Below are 16,052 nucleotides of genomic sequence, written 5' to 3'. Positions count from 1 at the left end.
GGGATAGTGGAGCACGTCTTCAACTTGAGCTTGAAGCTGGGGAGAGTTCCACAGCTATGGAAGACATCCTGCGTGGTACCAGTACCAAAGACCCCGCGGCCCAAGGACTTCAACAGCTTCAGGCCGGTGGCATTAACATCCCACCTGATGAAGACCCTGGAGAGGCTGGTCCTTGTGCACCTCCGCACCCTGGTGAGCTCATCTTTGGACCCACTTTAGTTCACCTACCAATCTGGCATCGGGGTGGATGATGCTGTCATCTACCTGCTACAGAGATGCCTTTCTCACCTGGAAAAGGCTGGAAACACTGTGAGAGTCATGTTTTTGGACTTCTCCAGTGCCTTCATCAACACCATCCAGCCTTTGCTTCTGAGGGACAAGCTGGAGCAGACCGGGGTGGATCACCACCTCACTGCATGGATCCTGGACTACCTCACCAACCGTCCACTATATGTGCGGATACGGGAGTGTGAGTCAGACCTGGTGTCCTGCAGCAAGGGGGGCCCACAAGGAACCGTTCTGGCTCCATTCCTCTTCTCCATATACACTTCGGACTTCAAATACAACTCTGCTAACTGCCACCTGCAAAAGTTATCTGATGACTCTGCAATCGTCGGCCTCATTTCCGCCGGTGATGACAGGGAATACAGGGAACTGAACCAGGACTTCATAGGATGGTGCCACCTCCAGATCAACTCTGGTAAAACCAAAGAGCTGGTGGTGGACTTCCGCTGGGGTAAACACCCTCCTCCGGTACCAGTGAACATCCAGGGAATGGACATTGAGATTGTAAAATCTTATAAGTACCTGGGTGTTCACTTGAACAATAAACTGGACTGTACTAATCACACAAATGCACTTTATAAAGGGTCAGAGCAGACTCTATCTGCTGAGGAGTCTGATGTCTTTTGGAGTGCAGGGAGCACTCCTGAGGACCTTTTTTGACTCTGTGGTGGCATCAGCCATCTTTTATGGAGTGGTCTGCTGGAGCAGCAGCATCTCGACAGCCGACAGGAAGAGACTAAACAAACTTGTCAGGAAGGCCAGCAGTGTGCTGGGGTGTCCACTGGATACGGTGGAAGTGGTGGGAGACAGGAGGATGACGGCTAAGCTGTCATCCCTGATGGACAACACCTCCCACCTCATGCAGGACACTCTGGCAGCTCTGTGCAGCTCCTTCAGCCACCGGCTGCTTCACAACCGGTGTGTGAAGGAGAGGTACCGCAGGTCCTTCCTGGCAATTTTACAAGATATGATTTATAATAACAATACATTATAAACAACAAGATAACAAAGTGAAAAAAATGCAATGAGTCAAGATGTGAATGTGCATGAGTGTGTGTGTGTGTGTGTGTGTAAGTTCATATGTGTGCATTTATGTGCGTGTGAGAATAAGCCGGGTTTGATTTTGAAACTGAAACATGGAATACATATAATACATAAGGAAAGTAATTACAAAACAGGGGTAAGATTGTCTTTTAAGCATTTTTTGAAACTTTTTATAGACGAACATTTTTTTGTTAAGTGTGAAAAGCCATTCCATAATTTGGTTCCCCTAAATCTTATCGAAAATTGACCTCTAGAAGTAAATAATTAAGGAGGATGCAGATCTAAAGATTGACGAGTTGAGTAAGAATGAACCTATGAATTTGCAGAAGGTCTTGAAATATTCAGGAATATTTCCTTCACCTAAAATAATCTTATAAATAAAAATACAAATTTGAAAAATATTGATGTTGTATATAGTAAGAATCTGAAGTTTCTCAAATAGAGGAGCAGATGGGGTGTGTGACTCTGATCGTGTAGCAATCCTAACAAAACGTTTCTGAAGGACCAAAACTTTCTGCAAAGTTGTAGGGAAAGTACTAGCCCACACTACATTACAGCCTATGCTGCTGTAAATCCTGTAAATTTCCCCACTGCGGGAATGATAAAGGATTATCTTATTTTATTTTATCTTATCTTTATCCTCACACATCATCTGGTTGGACACAAGCCTAAAGTTGCAGTCATCCTTTTCATTTCCAAAATTGAATTATTTTCCTTAAAATATATGAGTTGTTATTTAAGCCATTATTTTGCATATTGCAAACTTTATACCATAATATTATCTCTTGGACTATATTACATGTATGTTAATAGCAGGCTGTTCATTGGATGTCACAACAAATGAGGTCATTTGTAGGTGGCTGCTATACTGTGCCTTTTGTTACAAGACAGAGATGTCAGTTTGTTAATACCATTGATCTTCGGTTCTGTTGGGGTATCTCTGAGGTTTGGCATACATCTTTGGGTTAATGATGTCTCTTGGCCTTTCTCATGAGCAATATTGTTTTCCTGACTCAAATGCCTCATGTGTTACAGCACAGTTCAGTATGGGGACCAAAGTTGCCGTCTATTTATTATTTGCTTTAGGCATGCTCATTACCATTTTAGGGAACTCTGTTGTGATTGTGTCAATAGGTCATTTCAAGCAGTTGCATAATCCTACCAATGTGCTTATTTTATCTCTTGCTCTGGTTGATCTACTAGTTGGTGTTATTGTGATGCCCTTCAGCGCCATTCGGACCATTCATGGCTGCTGGTTCTATGGGGATGACTTTTGTCTGCTTCATTCCTGTTTAGATATGTTTCTCACCACTCTGTCTATATTCCACCTAATTAGCATTGCTATTGACAGACAACAAGCTATATGCAATCCTCTGCATTATTCTAGGAATATCACAATGTCAGTGGCCTGGATTATGGTATGTGCCAGTTGGTCACTGGCTGCTGTCTACTCTTGTGGACTGCTTTACTCAAAGGCCAATGTAGCAGGGATAGAAGATTATATGTCATCAATAAACTGCCTTGGTAGTTGTAACCTTGTCTTTAACCACCTTTGGGGACTACTGGACGGTATAACTGCTTTTTTCTTTCCTTGCACTGTGATGGTTTGTCTCTACACTAGGATATTTATTGTGGCTAAAGATCATGTAAGAAAGATTGGAGATATGAGCAAAGGTTCAAATAACAGAGGAAGAGGTGGGTTAATTAAACAGTCTGAGCATAAGGCTGCAAAGACTCTGGGTATTGTTCTTGGTGCATTCATCTTTTGTTGGATGCCCTTTTTTATAAATTCTATAATTGATGCCTACACTGGCTTCAGTACACCTACATCCGTCTTTGAAGCATTTGTTTGGTTGGGTTATTTCAATTCAACATTAAACCCAATTATTTATGCCTTATTTTACCCTTGGTTTAAGAAATGTTTTTATCTCATTGTCAATCTGAAAATAATCAACCCTCAATCTTCAACCATAAAAGTGCATATATTTTGACACATATATGATAGTACTGGTGAATATTTGTATGGATATCCTTTTTCTTTTTTAGCTTAAACTTGAAGATAAATGTTTGTGAATGTTCAACGGTAATTAATTCTATAGCAGTAGCAAAGCCAATGAAAGTGTTGCATTTTCTCCAGCACTGTGTTTTATTTACCTGTGGCAGGTTTTTGGGCAGTTTTGTGATTTGGGTAGAGTTGAACTGTAAAAGGATTAACCACAATTGAATGTCTTTTAGCATTTAATTCGATTGTTATTGTGATTATTATTATTATAAAAAGTGACACCATTACAATTTCGTGAAAGTTATTTACTAATCATGAGTTACCACCATATAATAGGGAAATTATTATTTTATAGATATATTTTTGATGTTGACTGAAATAGGTACATTTATTACCTAAAGGATTGCATTTTTTTCATGAAATTATATGCAATTATTAGTGGAATTACTAGGAATAACTGCTTTAATTTCAATGAATTGTCATTGAAACTGAAATAAATCATGTATTGGCAGGCTAATAAAATAAAACAATGTTATCAAGGAGAAGTTTCCTGTGTTTATTTTTAAGCTGCCATCCTAAAGTGTCCATACAAGTTGAACATTAGGTTGCACACCCCACTTCTATCATATCCGTTTTCTTCTGTTTGTAGTGTTTGGTGCATAGAGGGCTGTCTCATGCCACTCTTTAAGTGTATGCAGCAGCCATTTCTTTCTGCCATGTGGGTTTTGTTGATGAATCGGTCTATGGCCAACCTCTCTTGAAGCAGTATTGCAAGTGGTCAGGACACAATGTCCTGTGAGGCCTTGGTGAAGGGTCCCGATGAATGAGAAGAATCAGTTTATAATGAGCCAGTGGGTGCAACACGAGCCGTTTTATGTGGTTTCTGACAACAGCATTATGCTACTATTGTTGGCTGAGGCTCAAAATAGGGCAGGTTTCAGGATGAGTATGTTCAGTTAAAGTTTGAAAGGAAACTACAAGACTAAAATAAAGCAACAGCGAGATATCTAGCTTAATGCGGGCAGACCGCGGTTTTAGCCAGCATTAGAAAGCTAATGGCTCTGTATCTGTCCAGCTGTCAATGAGCAGGCTGACTTGGTTGATTCACAGCATCCTTGTCAGCTTACAGCAAAATAAAAAAGTTGGTTCCAGTAATAGTTATGCACAAAGAAATCCAAGTCAAAGGAGATAGCAGACATTTCACAAGATCACAGAAGCAGCATAAGTATGAAAAGAAGGGCTGAAGCTGGAACGCAGGAATAAGTGTAAGCAACAATATATCTGAGTGCAAGCATAGAGTTTGAGCAGAAGTAAAGCAGTTCCAAGTTCAAGCACGTCCCTATTTGAGAGTGCTGACAGGGTTTTGAAGGAAAGAATTTCAAAATCTGGATGTACATGGTAAAAAGACTGCACTTGTATAGCGCATTTCTAGTCTTCCAAATAATCAAAGCGCTTTAACACTACTTGTCATCATACAGCCATTCATACCCATTCATACACTACAGGAACAGCCTGCGGGAGCAATCAGGGGTTAAGTGTTAAGTGTCTTGCCCAAGGACAGTCTATGGCCTAGAGGAGCCCAGTATCGATCCGCTAATCCTCTGATTGAAGGACGCCTCGCTCTACCACTGAGCCATAGTTTCCCCTGTTGTGACATAAATGAGTCATGCTCTCAAATTGAAAGACTATGCTCTTGAATAAAGAAAAAAAAAGTGTGTGTGTGTGTGTGTGTGTCTCCTCTGGGCTTGATACACCTGTGTGTCCCCTTGTTCCTTGATGACCCCGGTAATGTGGTGTGGGGGGTATCTACTGCTTGTTTTTGACCACTGCAGGGTATGGCTCTACCCAGTTCAGTTTTGTACTACCTGGGTTGGCCGGGGTCCCCTACTTATCCACTGGTTTCTGCCATATGGGTGGACGAACAGGAATCTACTTCTGACAGGGCATTTGGCCAACATTGACCCCATTTAAGGGGGTTGCAAAATGGCAGATTTTTTAATCTCTGGTTTCCTGAAACTTCTCAGAGGATGGTCCCAGAGATCCCAGATTCACCTTGGATAAGCCCATACCAGCCCCTGCCCTCTTTTGCACCTAGAAAATAAGTTTCTTGTTCTAAAAGAACCCAGTTGAGGATAGTGTGGGGGAGGGATGGTATACACTTTTCTAGACTGGCCAGAGGACTGATTTAACGGCATGTTGTGGCCCCACCACAATGTAGCACTTCCATCATGGTTCGCATCCTCTAGCACTTAGCATGCCTGCACCGGGAGGGTGCCACCTGCCATACATTTAAATGGACAATCTTGATAGGATAAATAAATGGCAATAGTACGCATATGGTGAAGCACTCCATCTTAAAGTTACAGTGTGTAGGATTTGGCGGCATCTATTAGTGAGGTTGTAGATTGCAACCAACTGAAACCTAGGTCGGGATGTTAGGTACAAATTTCAGGATGTTTCAGCTATTTTCTGAGAAATGATGCACACCGCAATGCTGAAGAACTTTCTGCCATTTTGGTCAGGACATTTGTCATACCTTACCGCCCATGCAAAGGTATGCCAAATATCAGATTTTGATTAAGAGAGACCAGATGGTCATTTTGAACTGAAGTGAATTGTTGCTAGGCCCTATAAAAATAATTGTAAATGACTTATCATGAAATGAAATATGTTCCACAATTGAGGCTGTACTTTAAAGCTTGCATGGTTACAATTAAATAAGATGTTCCTGAAAGAAGATAGTTCACCAGAGGGTCTTTAGAGTCTTCCCATAATTAGCAGGAACCAGTCCTGGGGTCCAGAAAGTTTGTTTGGTGCAACGTTCAGGATGTTTCAGATATTTTTGTGAGTTTGAAATGCTCCAAATTTGGAGTACTTTTGAGAAACTTTCTGACATTTGGGTGAGGACATTTGGTATACCCAACCACCCGATACAAATGTAACTCGAATGGCAAGATTTAATATGTGAGGAAATGAACAAAATCTGCCATTTGGAATACAATTTTGTGGGTTAGTCAAGCAAGCCCCTTGTCCTCACTTAAGATAAGATAAGATATTCCTTATTAGTCCCGCAGTGTGGGAATTTACAATGACTGAACGTTTCCTAAATGGCAGTAGGACAAATGGGATACTTTCTGATATTTGGCATATTTGCCATACCTGACTGCCCCAAACAAAGGGATTCTTAATGGCAGGTTTTTATTACATCACATTACAGTCATTTAGCAGACGCTTTTATCCAAAGCGACTTACAATCAGTAGTATATTACATATCATTCACCCATTCACGACAGGCTACCATGCAAGGTGCCACCATCACTCTAACTAACATTCATGTAACATCCAGTCCACACCGATGGCAAGCCTTCGGAAGCAACCCAAGTTGCTTCCGAAGTGTCTTGCCCAAGGACACATCGACTGCCGAAGCCGGGTATCGAACCACCGACCCTCTGATTGGAGAACTACCTTGCTCTCCACTACGCCACAGCCGCCCATAATTGGCAGTCAGGTGGGACAGTCTTTGACTAAAATGGGTTGCTTTTCAAACCCTTTAAAAACACTTGCAAATTACTTGCAAGGACACAACTATTCTAGATGGCATTGCACTGGCCTCTAGCACCAATGTAAAGAATATCTGGGTTATCTTTGATCAGATATGTTCTTTAACTCCCACATAAATCTGTACATTCCCATGCTGCGGGACTAATAAAGGATTATCTTATTTTATCTTAAAACAAACTTCAAGACTGCCTTTTTTTTCACTAACCTAACATTGCAAAAATCAGGCACATCCTCTCTCAAAATTATGCAGAAACAATGCATTTGTTACTTCTAAACTAGATTACTGCAATTCCCTTTTTAAAGGCTGCTCTACTGAGTCACTTAAGGAGACTCTCCAGTTGATCCAGAATGCTGCTGAACGTTTACTGACAAACACTAGGAAAAGAGATTATGTTACTCCTGTATTAGCTTCTCTGTATTGGCTACGTGTAAAGAAGAATCATGACGAGTGTAGCTCATAGATAGGCCTATAGACTTAAGGAGTAACCGGCAAAACACCATAAAACCATCATACACAACGACAAGGAGGGATTGTAATTATCTGTAAACGCATATCTCATATTCATAGACTACTTCATTGCAAAGTCAAGTGAGTACATGCATTTGAAAGAAACTAAGGTTGAATACCCTTGGCTGAATATTTGGCTGCAACATATATGATCAAGAACAATTTTAAGACCACCTGTTTCTAAAGATGTTTAAAAGCAAATTGGCCTACTTTGAATAATCCTTAGACATGTAAATAGTGCTATTATCAGTGAACTATTTGTGACAGTCACATGAACGCACGCACCCAGGGGGCCAAGATACAAAAATTTTGGGTGCACGAACAAGCAGCGCAACAACTTACAACTTACAACTTTGGCCTACATGCCCTGCTCGCCGGCCGTGATTATGTCATTTTCTGGCGTGCTTGCTGGCTTCACTAAAACGAGTATAAACTAAGCTTAAATGGTCAGGCACCATCATATTTTAAAGAGCTCATAGTGCCCTATTACTCCACCAGAGCACTGCACTCCCAGAATACAGGGTTACTTGTGGTTCCTAGAATCTGTAAAAGTAGAAAGGGAACCAGAGCCTTCAGCTATCAGCTTCCAGTTTCAGTCCGAGTGAAAGAAACTCTCAACACATTTAAGAGTAGTCTCAAGTGTTTCCTCTTGGGGCTGGCTCAGGTTTGCCTTGGACCAGTTATGCTGCTATTGGCCTCGAGTGCCAAGGAACTTCCTATGATACACTGTTTCCCTATCTCCACCTCTCAATCTGTATGCATTCATGTCCCATTAATAAGTGTAACTAATGCACAGGATATCCTAGCAATTGTCTTTGCAATCTCTAGTACTTCCGGCTCCGCACAAGTGGCAGCCTTTTACAGCAGCTCCTGCTCACCACTGAGCTTTTTTGTTTATATTATGTTATTTTCGTTCCTCTTTTCCTTTTAATTGTTTAATTGTTTTCAACAGTAGTGCACTAGAGCAGCTAGACAACTCGAGTTTGTCGTAGTCTATTTGTTGTTTATCGCACTTTTCACCACCGTGTCCAGGGATCCAGCACGCAGCCATGGTTCCATTGTTTAGCTGTTAGCATTCCGAGACAGGGGGTGCTGCTACCTGAGGAGAGACCCGATGTTCTCCGCGAGCTGAGGAGGAAGAGACGGGGAAGCCATGCAGGGGCGGAACGTTGTGCCAGGAGAAGACGTTTTAAACTCGTCCTCCCCTCCATCATTATGGGAAACGTGAGGTCTATCCCCAACAAGATGGATGAGCTATCAATGCTGACTGGCCATCAGAGGGCTGTTTTGAGTCAACTGTGTGGGAAGTATTCAGTGATGCCCATGGGGAGGACATCGACAGTCTCACAGAATGCACAACGGACTACATAAACTTCTGTGTTGAGAAAACCGTACCCACCCGGACTGTACAGTGTTTTTCCAACAGCAAACCATGGATCACTCTTGAGATAAAGACCCTCCTCAAGAGAGTCTACAGGACGAAGATGGAGGATCAGCTGCAGCAGATCAGCGGGGTCTGGAAGGGCCTCAAGGCAATGTCTGGCCACAAGGGGCCCAACCAACAGCCTGTGGGGGACCAAAAGTGGGTGAATGATCTGAACTTATTCTTTAACAGATTAGATCAGCCATCCACCCCTCCCCCCATCCAGACCTCCCTGCTGCTGCAACCCCCATCGTCTGCACCCCCTGTAGATTGCCCCTCTTCCTCCACCCCCTTTTCCACAACACTCGGCTCCCCTCCACACTCCTCATACACTGCACTCCATGACCAGCACCCCACCCCCACTCCAACAACCTACAGCACACCACGCAACACACACCACACAAATAACCAGGTGAGAAAAGAACTGAAAAAAATAAAGGTGAGAAAGGCCACGGGTCCAGACGGCATCAGCTCAAGGCTCCTCAAATCCTGCGCAGACCAGCTGTGCGGGATAGTGGAGCACGTCTATAACTTGAGCTTGAAGCTGGGGAGAGTTCCACGGCTATGGAAGACATCCTGCGTGGTACCAGTACCAAAGACCCCGCGGCCCAAGGACTTCAACAGCTTCAGGCCGATGGCTTTAACATCCCACCTGATGAAGACCCTGGAGAGGCTGGTCCTTGTGCACCACCGCCCCCTGGTGAGCTCATCTTTGGACCCACTTTAGTTCACCTACCAATCTGGCATCGGGGTGGATGATGCTGTCATCTACCTGCTACAGAGATGCCTTTCTCACCTGGAAAAGGCTGGAAACACTGTGAGAGTCATGTTTTTGGACTTCTCCAGTGCCTTCAACACCATCCAGCCTTTGCTTCTGAGGGACAAGCTGGAGCAGACCGGGGTGGATCACCACCTCACTGCATGGATCCTGGACTACCTCACCAACCGTCCACTATATGTGCGGATACGGGAGTGTGAGTCAGACCTGGTGTCCTGCAGCAAAGGGGGCCCACAAGGAACCGTTCTGGCTCCATTCCTCTTCTCCATATACACTTCGGACTTCAAATACAACTCTGCTAACTGCCACCTGCAAAAGTTATCTGATGACTCTGCAATCGTCGGCCTCATTTCCGCCGGTGATGACAGGGAATACAGGGAACTGAACCAGGACTTCATAGGATGGTGCCACCTCCAGATCAACTCTGGTAAAACCAAAGAGCTGGTGGTGGACTTCCGCTGGGGTAAACACCCTCCTCCGGTACCAGTGAACATCCAGGGAATGGACATTGAGATTGTAAAATCTAATAAGTACCTGGGTGTTGACTTGAACAATAAACTGGACTGTACTAATCACACAAATGCACTTTATAAAAAGGGTCAGAGCAGACTCTATCTGCTGAGGAGTCTGAGGTCTTTTGGAGTGCAGGGAGCACTCCTGAGGACCTTCTTCGACTCTGTGGTGGCATCAGCCATCTTTTATGGAGTGGTCTGCTGGAGCAGCGGCATCTCGACAGCCACACAGGAAGGCCAGCAGTGTGCTGGGGTGTCCACTGGATACGGTGGAAGTGGTGGGAGACAGGAGGATGACGGCTAAGCTGTCATCCCTGATGGACAACACCTCCCACCTCATGCAGGACACCCTGGCGGCTCTGTACAGTTCCTTCAGCCACCGGCTGCTTCACCCCCAGTGTGTGAAGGAGAGGTACCGCAGGTCCTCCCTTCCTGCTGCTGTCAGGCTGCACAATCAGCTCTGCTCCCAGTAGACCACAAAACACTTAAAACCTGTGCAATATAAATACACTGTGAAATAATAGTGATAATAGTTATTCTGTCTCTATATATAATATTTCAGTTATTGTGGATTCTTGCTTATTTGTTTATTTATAATACTTGTTTTGATCTTGTTTTTTTTTTACTATGTCTCTTGTTTGCACTAGTTTAGTTTAGTTTATTTCAGTTTAGTTTATTTGCACAATTGAAAAATATAATAAACATAACATTGATAAATTATATTACATTGCAGGAAGAGGCAGAAAGCCCACTGGGCTTATTTGAAGCCTCCACCTATATAATATTTTTTTTAAATCACAATACTATAACAAATACAAAAAGAAAACACATCTGATATGAAATACTGTTGAAAAAGCAATTTTACAAGATATGATTTATAATAACAATACATTATAAACTTCAAGAAAACAAAGAGAAAAAAAATGCAATGAGTCAAGATGTGAATGAGCATGAGTGTGTGTGTGTGTGTGTGTGTGTGTGTGTGTGTGTGTGTGTGTGTGTGTGTGTGTGTGTGTGTGTGTGTGTGTGTGTGTGTGTGTGTGTGTGTGTGTGTAAGTTCATATGTGTGCATATAAGATAAGATAAGATAAGATAAGATAATCCTTTATTAGTCCCGCAGCGGGGAAATTTGCAGGCTTACAACAGCGTAGAGTAAAGTGCACACAAGAGACATAGTAGAAGAAGACAAGATAAAAAAAAAAATAAAAATAAAAATAAAATAAAACAAGTATTATAAATAAGCAATAAAAAAAAAACAGTAGAAAAAACAACAATAACTGAAATATTATATTCATATATAACTATTTTAACTTTTTTTAACTTTTTTAACTATTATTGCACAGTGTAATGTGTAATGTATTGCACAGGTTTTTATTGTCATGTTTTTATTGTCATGTGTCATGTGGTCTGCTGGGAGCAGAGCTGGTTGTGCAGCCTGACAGCAGCAGGAAGGAAGGACCTGCGGTACCTCTCCTTCACACACCGGGGTGAAGCAGCCGGTGGCTGAAGGAGCTGCACAGAGCTGCCAGGGTGTCCTGCATGGGGTGAGAGGTGTTGTTCATCAGGGATGAGAGCTTGGCCATCACCCTCCTGTCTCCCACCACCTCCACCGTATCCAGTGGACACCCCAGCACAGTGCTGGCCTTCCTGACAAGCTTGTTGAGTCTCTTCTTGTCTGCTGCTGAGATGCTGCTTCTCCAGCAAACCACTGCATAAAAGATGGCTGATGCCACCACGGAGTTGAAAAAGGTCTTCAGGAGTGCTCCCTGCACTCCAAAGGACCTCAGTCTCCTCAGCAGATACAGTCTGCTCTGACCCTTTTTGTAAAGTGCCTTTGAATGATTAGTCCAGTCCAGTTTATTGTTCAAGTGAACACCCAGGTACTTATAAGATTGCACAATCTCAATGTCCTGTCCCTGGATGTTCACTGGTTCCGGAGGACAGTGTTTTCCCCGGCGGAAGTCCACCACCAGCTCTTTGGTTTTACCAGAGTTGATCTGGAGGCGGGAGATGAGGCCGACGATTGCAGAGTCGTCAGAGAACTTTTGCAGGTGGCAGGTAACAGAGTTATATTTGAAGTCTGATGTGTAGATGGAGAAGAGGAATGGAGCCAGAACGGTTCCTTGTGGGGCCCCTGTGCTGCAGGACACCCGATCTGACTCACACTCCCTTATCCTCACATACTGTGGACGGTTGGTGAGGTAGTCCAGTATCCACACAGTGAGGTGGTGGTCCACCCCGGTATGCTCCAGCTTGTCCCTCAGAAGCAAAGGCTGGATGGTGTTGAAGGCACTGGAGAAGTCGAAGAACATGACTCTCACAGTGCTTCCAGCCTTTTCCAGGTGAGAAAGGCATCTTTGTAGCAGGTAGATGACAGCGTCATCCACCCCGATGCCAGATTGGTAGGCGAACTGAAGAGGGTCCAAAGATGAGATCACCAGGGGGCGGAGGTTCACAAGGACCAGCCACTCCAGGGTCTTCATCAGGTGGGATGTTAGAGCCACCGGCCTGAAGCTGCTGAAGTCCTTGGCCCCCGGGGTCTTTGGGACTGGTACCACGCAGGACGTCTTCCATAGCTGTGGGGTGGAGGAAGAGGGGCAATCTACAGGGGGTGCATATGATGGGGGTTGCAGCAGCAGGGAGGTCTGGATGGGGGGAGGGGTGGATGGCTGATCAAATCTGTTAAAGAATGAGTTCAGATCATTCACCCACTGTTGGTCCCCCACAGGTTGTTGGTTGGGCCCCTTGTGGCCAGACATGGCCTTGAGGCTCTTCCAGACTCCGCTGATGTTGTTCTGCTGCAACTGATCCTCCATCTTCGACCTGTAGACATTTTTTCCTTCCCTGATCTTCCTCCTCAGCTCCCTCTGCACAGTCCTCAGCTCCTCCTTGTTTCCTGATCTAAAGACCCTCTTCTTCTCCTTGAGGAGGGTCTTTATCTCAGGATTGATCCAGGGTTTGCTGTTGGAAAAACACTGTACAGTCCTGGTGGGTACAGTGTTCTCCACACAAAAGTTTATGTAGTCTGTTATGGTGTCTGTGAGACCCTCGATGTCCTCCCCATGGGCATCACTGAACACTTCCCACACAGTCGAGTCAAAACAGTCCTTAAGAGCCTCCTCGGCTTCATTCCAGTGCAGCGTTGGTGTCCGGAGTCATCTCGGTGAGCCATGTCTCCGTGAACACCATGACGCTACACTCCCGGTATTCCCTCTGATGGCGAGTCAGTGCTGATAGCTCGTCCATCTTGTTGGGGAGAGACCTCACGTTTCCCATGATGATGGAGGGGAGGACGGGTTTAAAACATCTCCTCCTGGCGCGACGTTCTGCCCCAGCACGGCATCCCCGTCTCCTCCTCCTCAGCTCACGGGGAACCTCGGGTCTCTCCTCCGGCAGCAGCAGCGCTGTGTCCCGGAGCGCTAACAGCTGACCCCTGCTGTAAACAATGGGGGCCATGGCTGCGGGCTGAGACTCCGGGCACGGAGGTGAAAAGTGCAAAGAACTGCAGGTAGACCACGTGAAACTCTACGTGTCTCGCTGCCATAGTGCAAAAATGTTTACAAAAATCAAATAAGTAAAAGAAGTAACAGAAAGTAACAAAAAAAAAACACAATTTAAAGGAAAAAGCTCACAGGTGAGCAGGAGCTGCTGTAAGAGGCAGCCACTCGCGCGGCGCCATTCATATATGTGCGTGTGAGAATAAGCCGGGTTTGATTTTGATTAAGGGGATTTGGCTATGTACCCCTGCATTTACTCCTACACAAAATTAAAGCTACAATACCCTATGAATGCAACAACTACAGATTAAAAATACAAACTGAAACATGGAATACATATAATACATAAGGAAAGTAATTATAAAACAGTTTTTTGAAACTTTTTATAGACGAACATTTTTTTGTTAAGCGTGAAAAGCCATTCCAGAGTAAGAATGAACCTGTGAATTTCTTTTGAAGAAGGTCTTGAAACGTAAAATAATCTTACGGGGATTATCTTATTTTATCTTATCTTTATCCTCACACATCATCTGGTTGGCCTAAAGTCATCCTTTTCATTTCCAAAATTGAATTATTTTCCTTAAAATATATGAGTTGTTATTTAAGCCATTATTTTGCATATTGCAAACTTTATACCATAATATTATCTCTTGGACTATATTACATGTATGTTAATAGCAGGCTGTTGATTGGATGTCACAACAAATGAGGTCATTTGTAGGTGGCTGCTATACTGTGCCTTTTGTTACAAGACAGAGATATCAGTTTGTTAATACCATTGATCTTCAGTTCTGTTGGGGTATCTCTGAGGTTTGGCATACATCTTTGGGTTAATGATGTCTCTTGGCCTTTCTCATGAGCAATATTGTTTTCCTGACTCAAATGCCTCATGTGTTACAGCACAGTTCAGTATGGGGACCAAAATTGCCGTCTATTTATTATTTGCTTTAGGCATGCTCATTACCATTTTAGGGAACTCTGTTGTCATTGTGTCAATAGGTCATTTCAAGCAGTTGCATAATCCTACCAATGTGCTTATTTTATCTCTTGCTCTGGTTGATCTACTAGTTGGTGTTATTGTGATGCCCTTCAGCGCCATTCGGACCATTCATGGCTGCTGGTTCTATGGGGATGACTTCTGTCTGCTTCATTCCTGTTTAGATGTGTTTCTCACCACTCTGTCTATATTCCACCTAATTAGCATTGCTATTGACAGACAACAAGCTATATGCAATCCTCTGCATTATTCTAGGAATATCACAATATCAGTGGCCTGGATTATGGTATGTGCCAGTTGGTCACTGGCTGCTGTCTACTCTTATGGACTGCTTTACTCAAAGGCCAATGTAGCAGGGATAGAAGATTATATGTCATCAATAAACTGCCTTGGCAGTTGTAACCTTGTCTTTAACCACCTTTGGGGACTACTGGACGGTGTTATCTGCTTTTTCTTTCCTTGCACTGTGATGGTTTGTCTCTACACTAAGATATTTATTGTGGCTAAAGATCATGTAAGAAAGATTGGAGATATGAGCAAAGGTTCAAATAACAGAGGAAGAGGTGGGTTAATTAAACAGTCTGAGCATAAGGCTGCAAAGACTCTGGGTATTGTTCTTGGTGCATTCATCTTTTGTTGGATGCCCTTTTTTATAAATTCTATAATTGATGCCTACACTGGCTTCAGTACACCTGCATCCGTCTTTGAAGCATTTGTTTGGTTGGGTTATTTCAATTCAACATTAAACCCAATTATTTATGCCTTATTTTACCCCTGGTTTAAGAAATGTTTTTATAGTATTGTCACTCTAAAAATATTTGCGACAAATTCTTCCACCATGAATATATCTGTTAAATGACATATCTACTTTAAGATTTTGAAATAAGATTTATTTGTAAAAAGTTATTGGCCAGGCATTTGCATTAGCTATAGAAAGGTCTCTTTTTTTGCTATTGTCGTCAATAAATACAACCTGCAACTTATGCATAAATTGGGGATTTCTGTGCATGAAGTTCTTATAAATTCAAAATCTACCATAACCAACAATTAAAAATGTACTCTGTGATTTCAATCTATTATATTTCATGTGAGTTTTTTCCCTAGGATATGCAATCACTTGGTTTTAGATGTGTTCAAATAATGTTCGTGAATATGCGAAATACATGGGTCTGTGACACTTAACCCAGTTAGTGACCCACTAAAGACTTCAACAGTGGGGGGGCTATGGAAAAATCTTGTGAGAGATTTCCAGTCGTCAGATTCTTGAGTTTCCACCGAGCTGTTGTGTTCAGCCACTGGTTCAGCGACCACCCATACCACCCACCATATTCTCCATTTCTAAATCCAATAAAAGAGGTTCTTTTTCTGAAGGAGTATGACCGCTATCACCTCGTATGCATGCCTCTACTCCTGGCAAAGGAGAATGCGTGTGTTGAAGGAGATGT

At 43.2% G+C, this 16,052-nt stretch overlaps 2 protein-coding genes across 2 annotated transcripts; both read left to right on the top strand.

Moving 5' to 3' along the window:
• Window positions 1-2,300: 2,300 nt before the first annotated feature.
• LOC129092239 (trace amine-associated receptor 13c-like) lies at window positions 2,301-3,320 on the top strand. The gene has a single exon (XM_054600105.1). The coding sequence runs from the start codon at window positions 2,301-2,303 to the stop codon at window positions 3,318-3,320; it is 1,020 nt and encodes a 339-aa protein (XP_054456080.1).
• An 11,126-nt stretch (window positions 3,321-14,446) lies between these two features.
• Window positions 14,447-15,466, top strand: LOC129092231 (trace amine-associated receptor 13c-like). The gene has a single exon (XM_054600093.1). It carries the CDS (start codon window positions 14,447-14,449, stop codon window positions 15,464-15,466), a length of 1,020 nt encoding a protein of 339 aa, XP_054456068.1.
• Window positions 15,467-16,052: the final 586 nt, after the last annotated feature.

Source organism: Anoplopoma fimbria, chromosome 1 (genome assembly GCF_027596085.1).
Source record: "Anoplopoma fimbria isolate UVic2021 breed Golden Eagle Sablefish chromosome 1, Afim_UVic_2022, whole genome shotgun sequence".
NCBI lineage: Eukaryota > Metazoa > Chordata > Actinopteri > Perciformes > Anoplopomatidae > Anoplopoma > Anoplopoma fimbria.
The sequence above is the reverse complement of the archived record's forward strand: the minus strand, read 5'-3'. Positions and strand labels throughout refer to the sequence as shown.

Coding starts and splice junctions, on each gene's coding strand:
- LOC129092231 (XM_054600093.1), top strand. CDS start 14,447: ATGTCTCTTGGCCTTTCTCATGAGCAATATTGTTTTCCTGACTCAAAT.
- LOC129092239 (XM_054600105.1), top strand. CDS start 2,301: ATGTCTCTTGGCCTTTCTCATGAGCAATATTGTTTTCCTGACTCAAAT.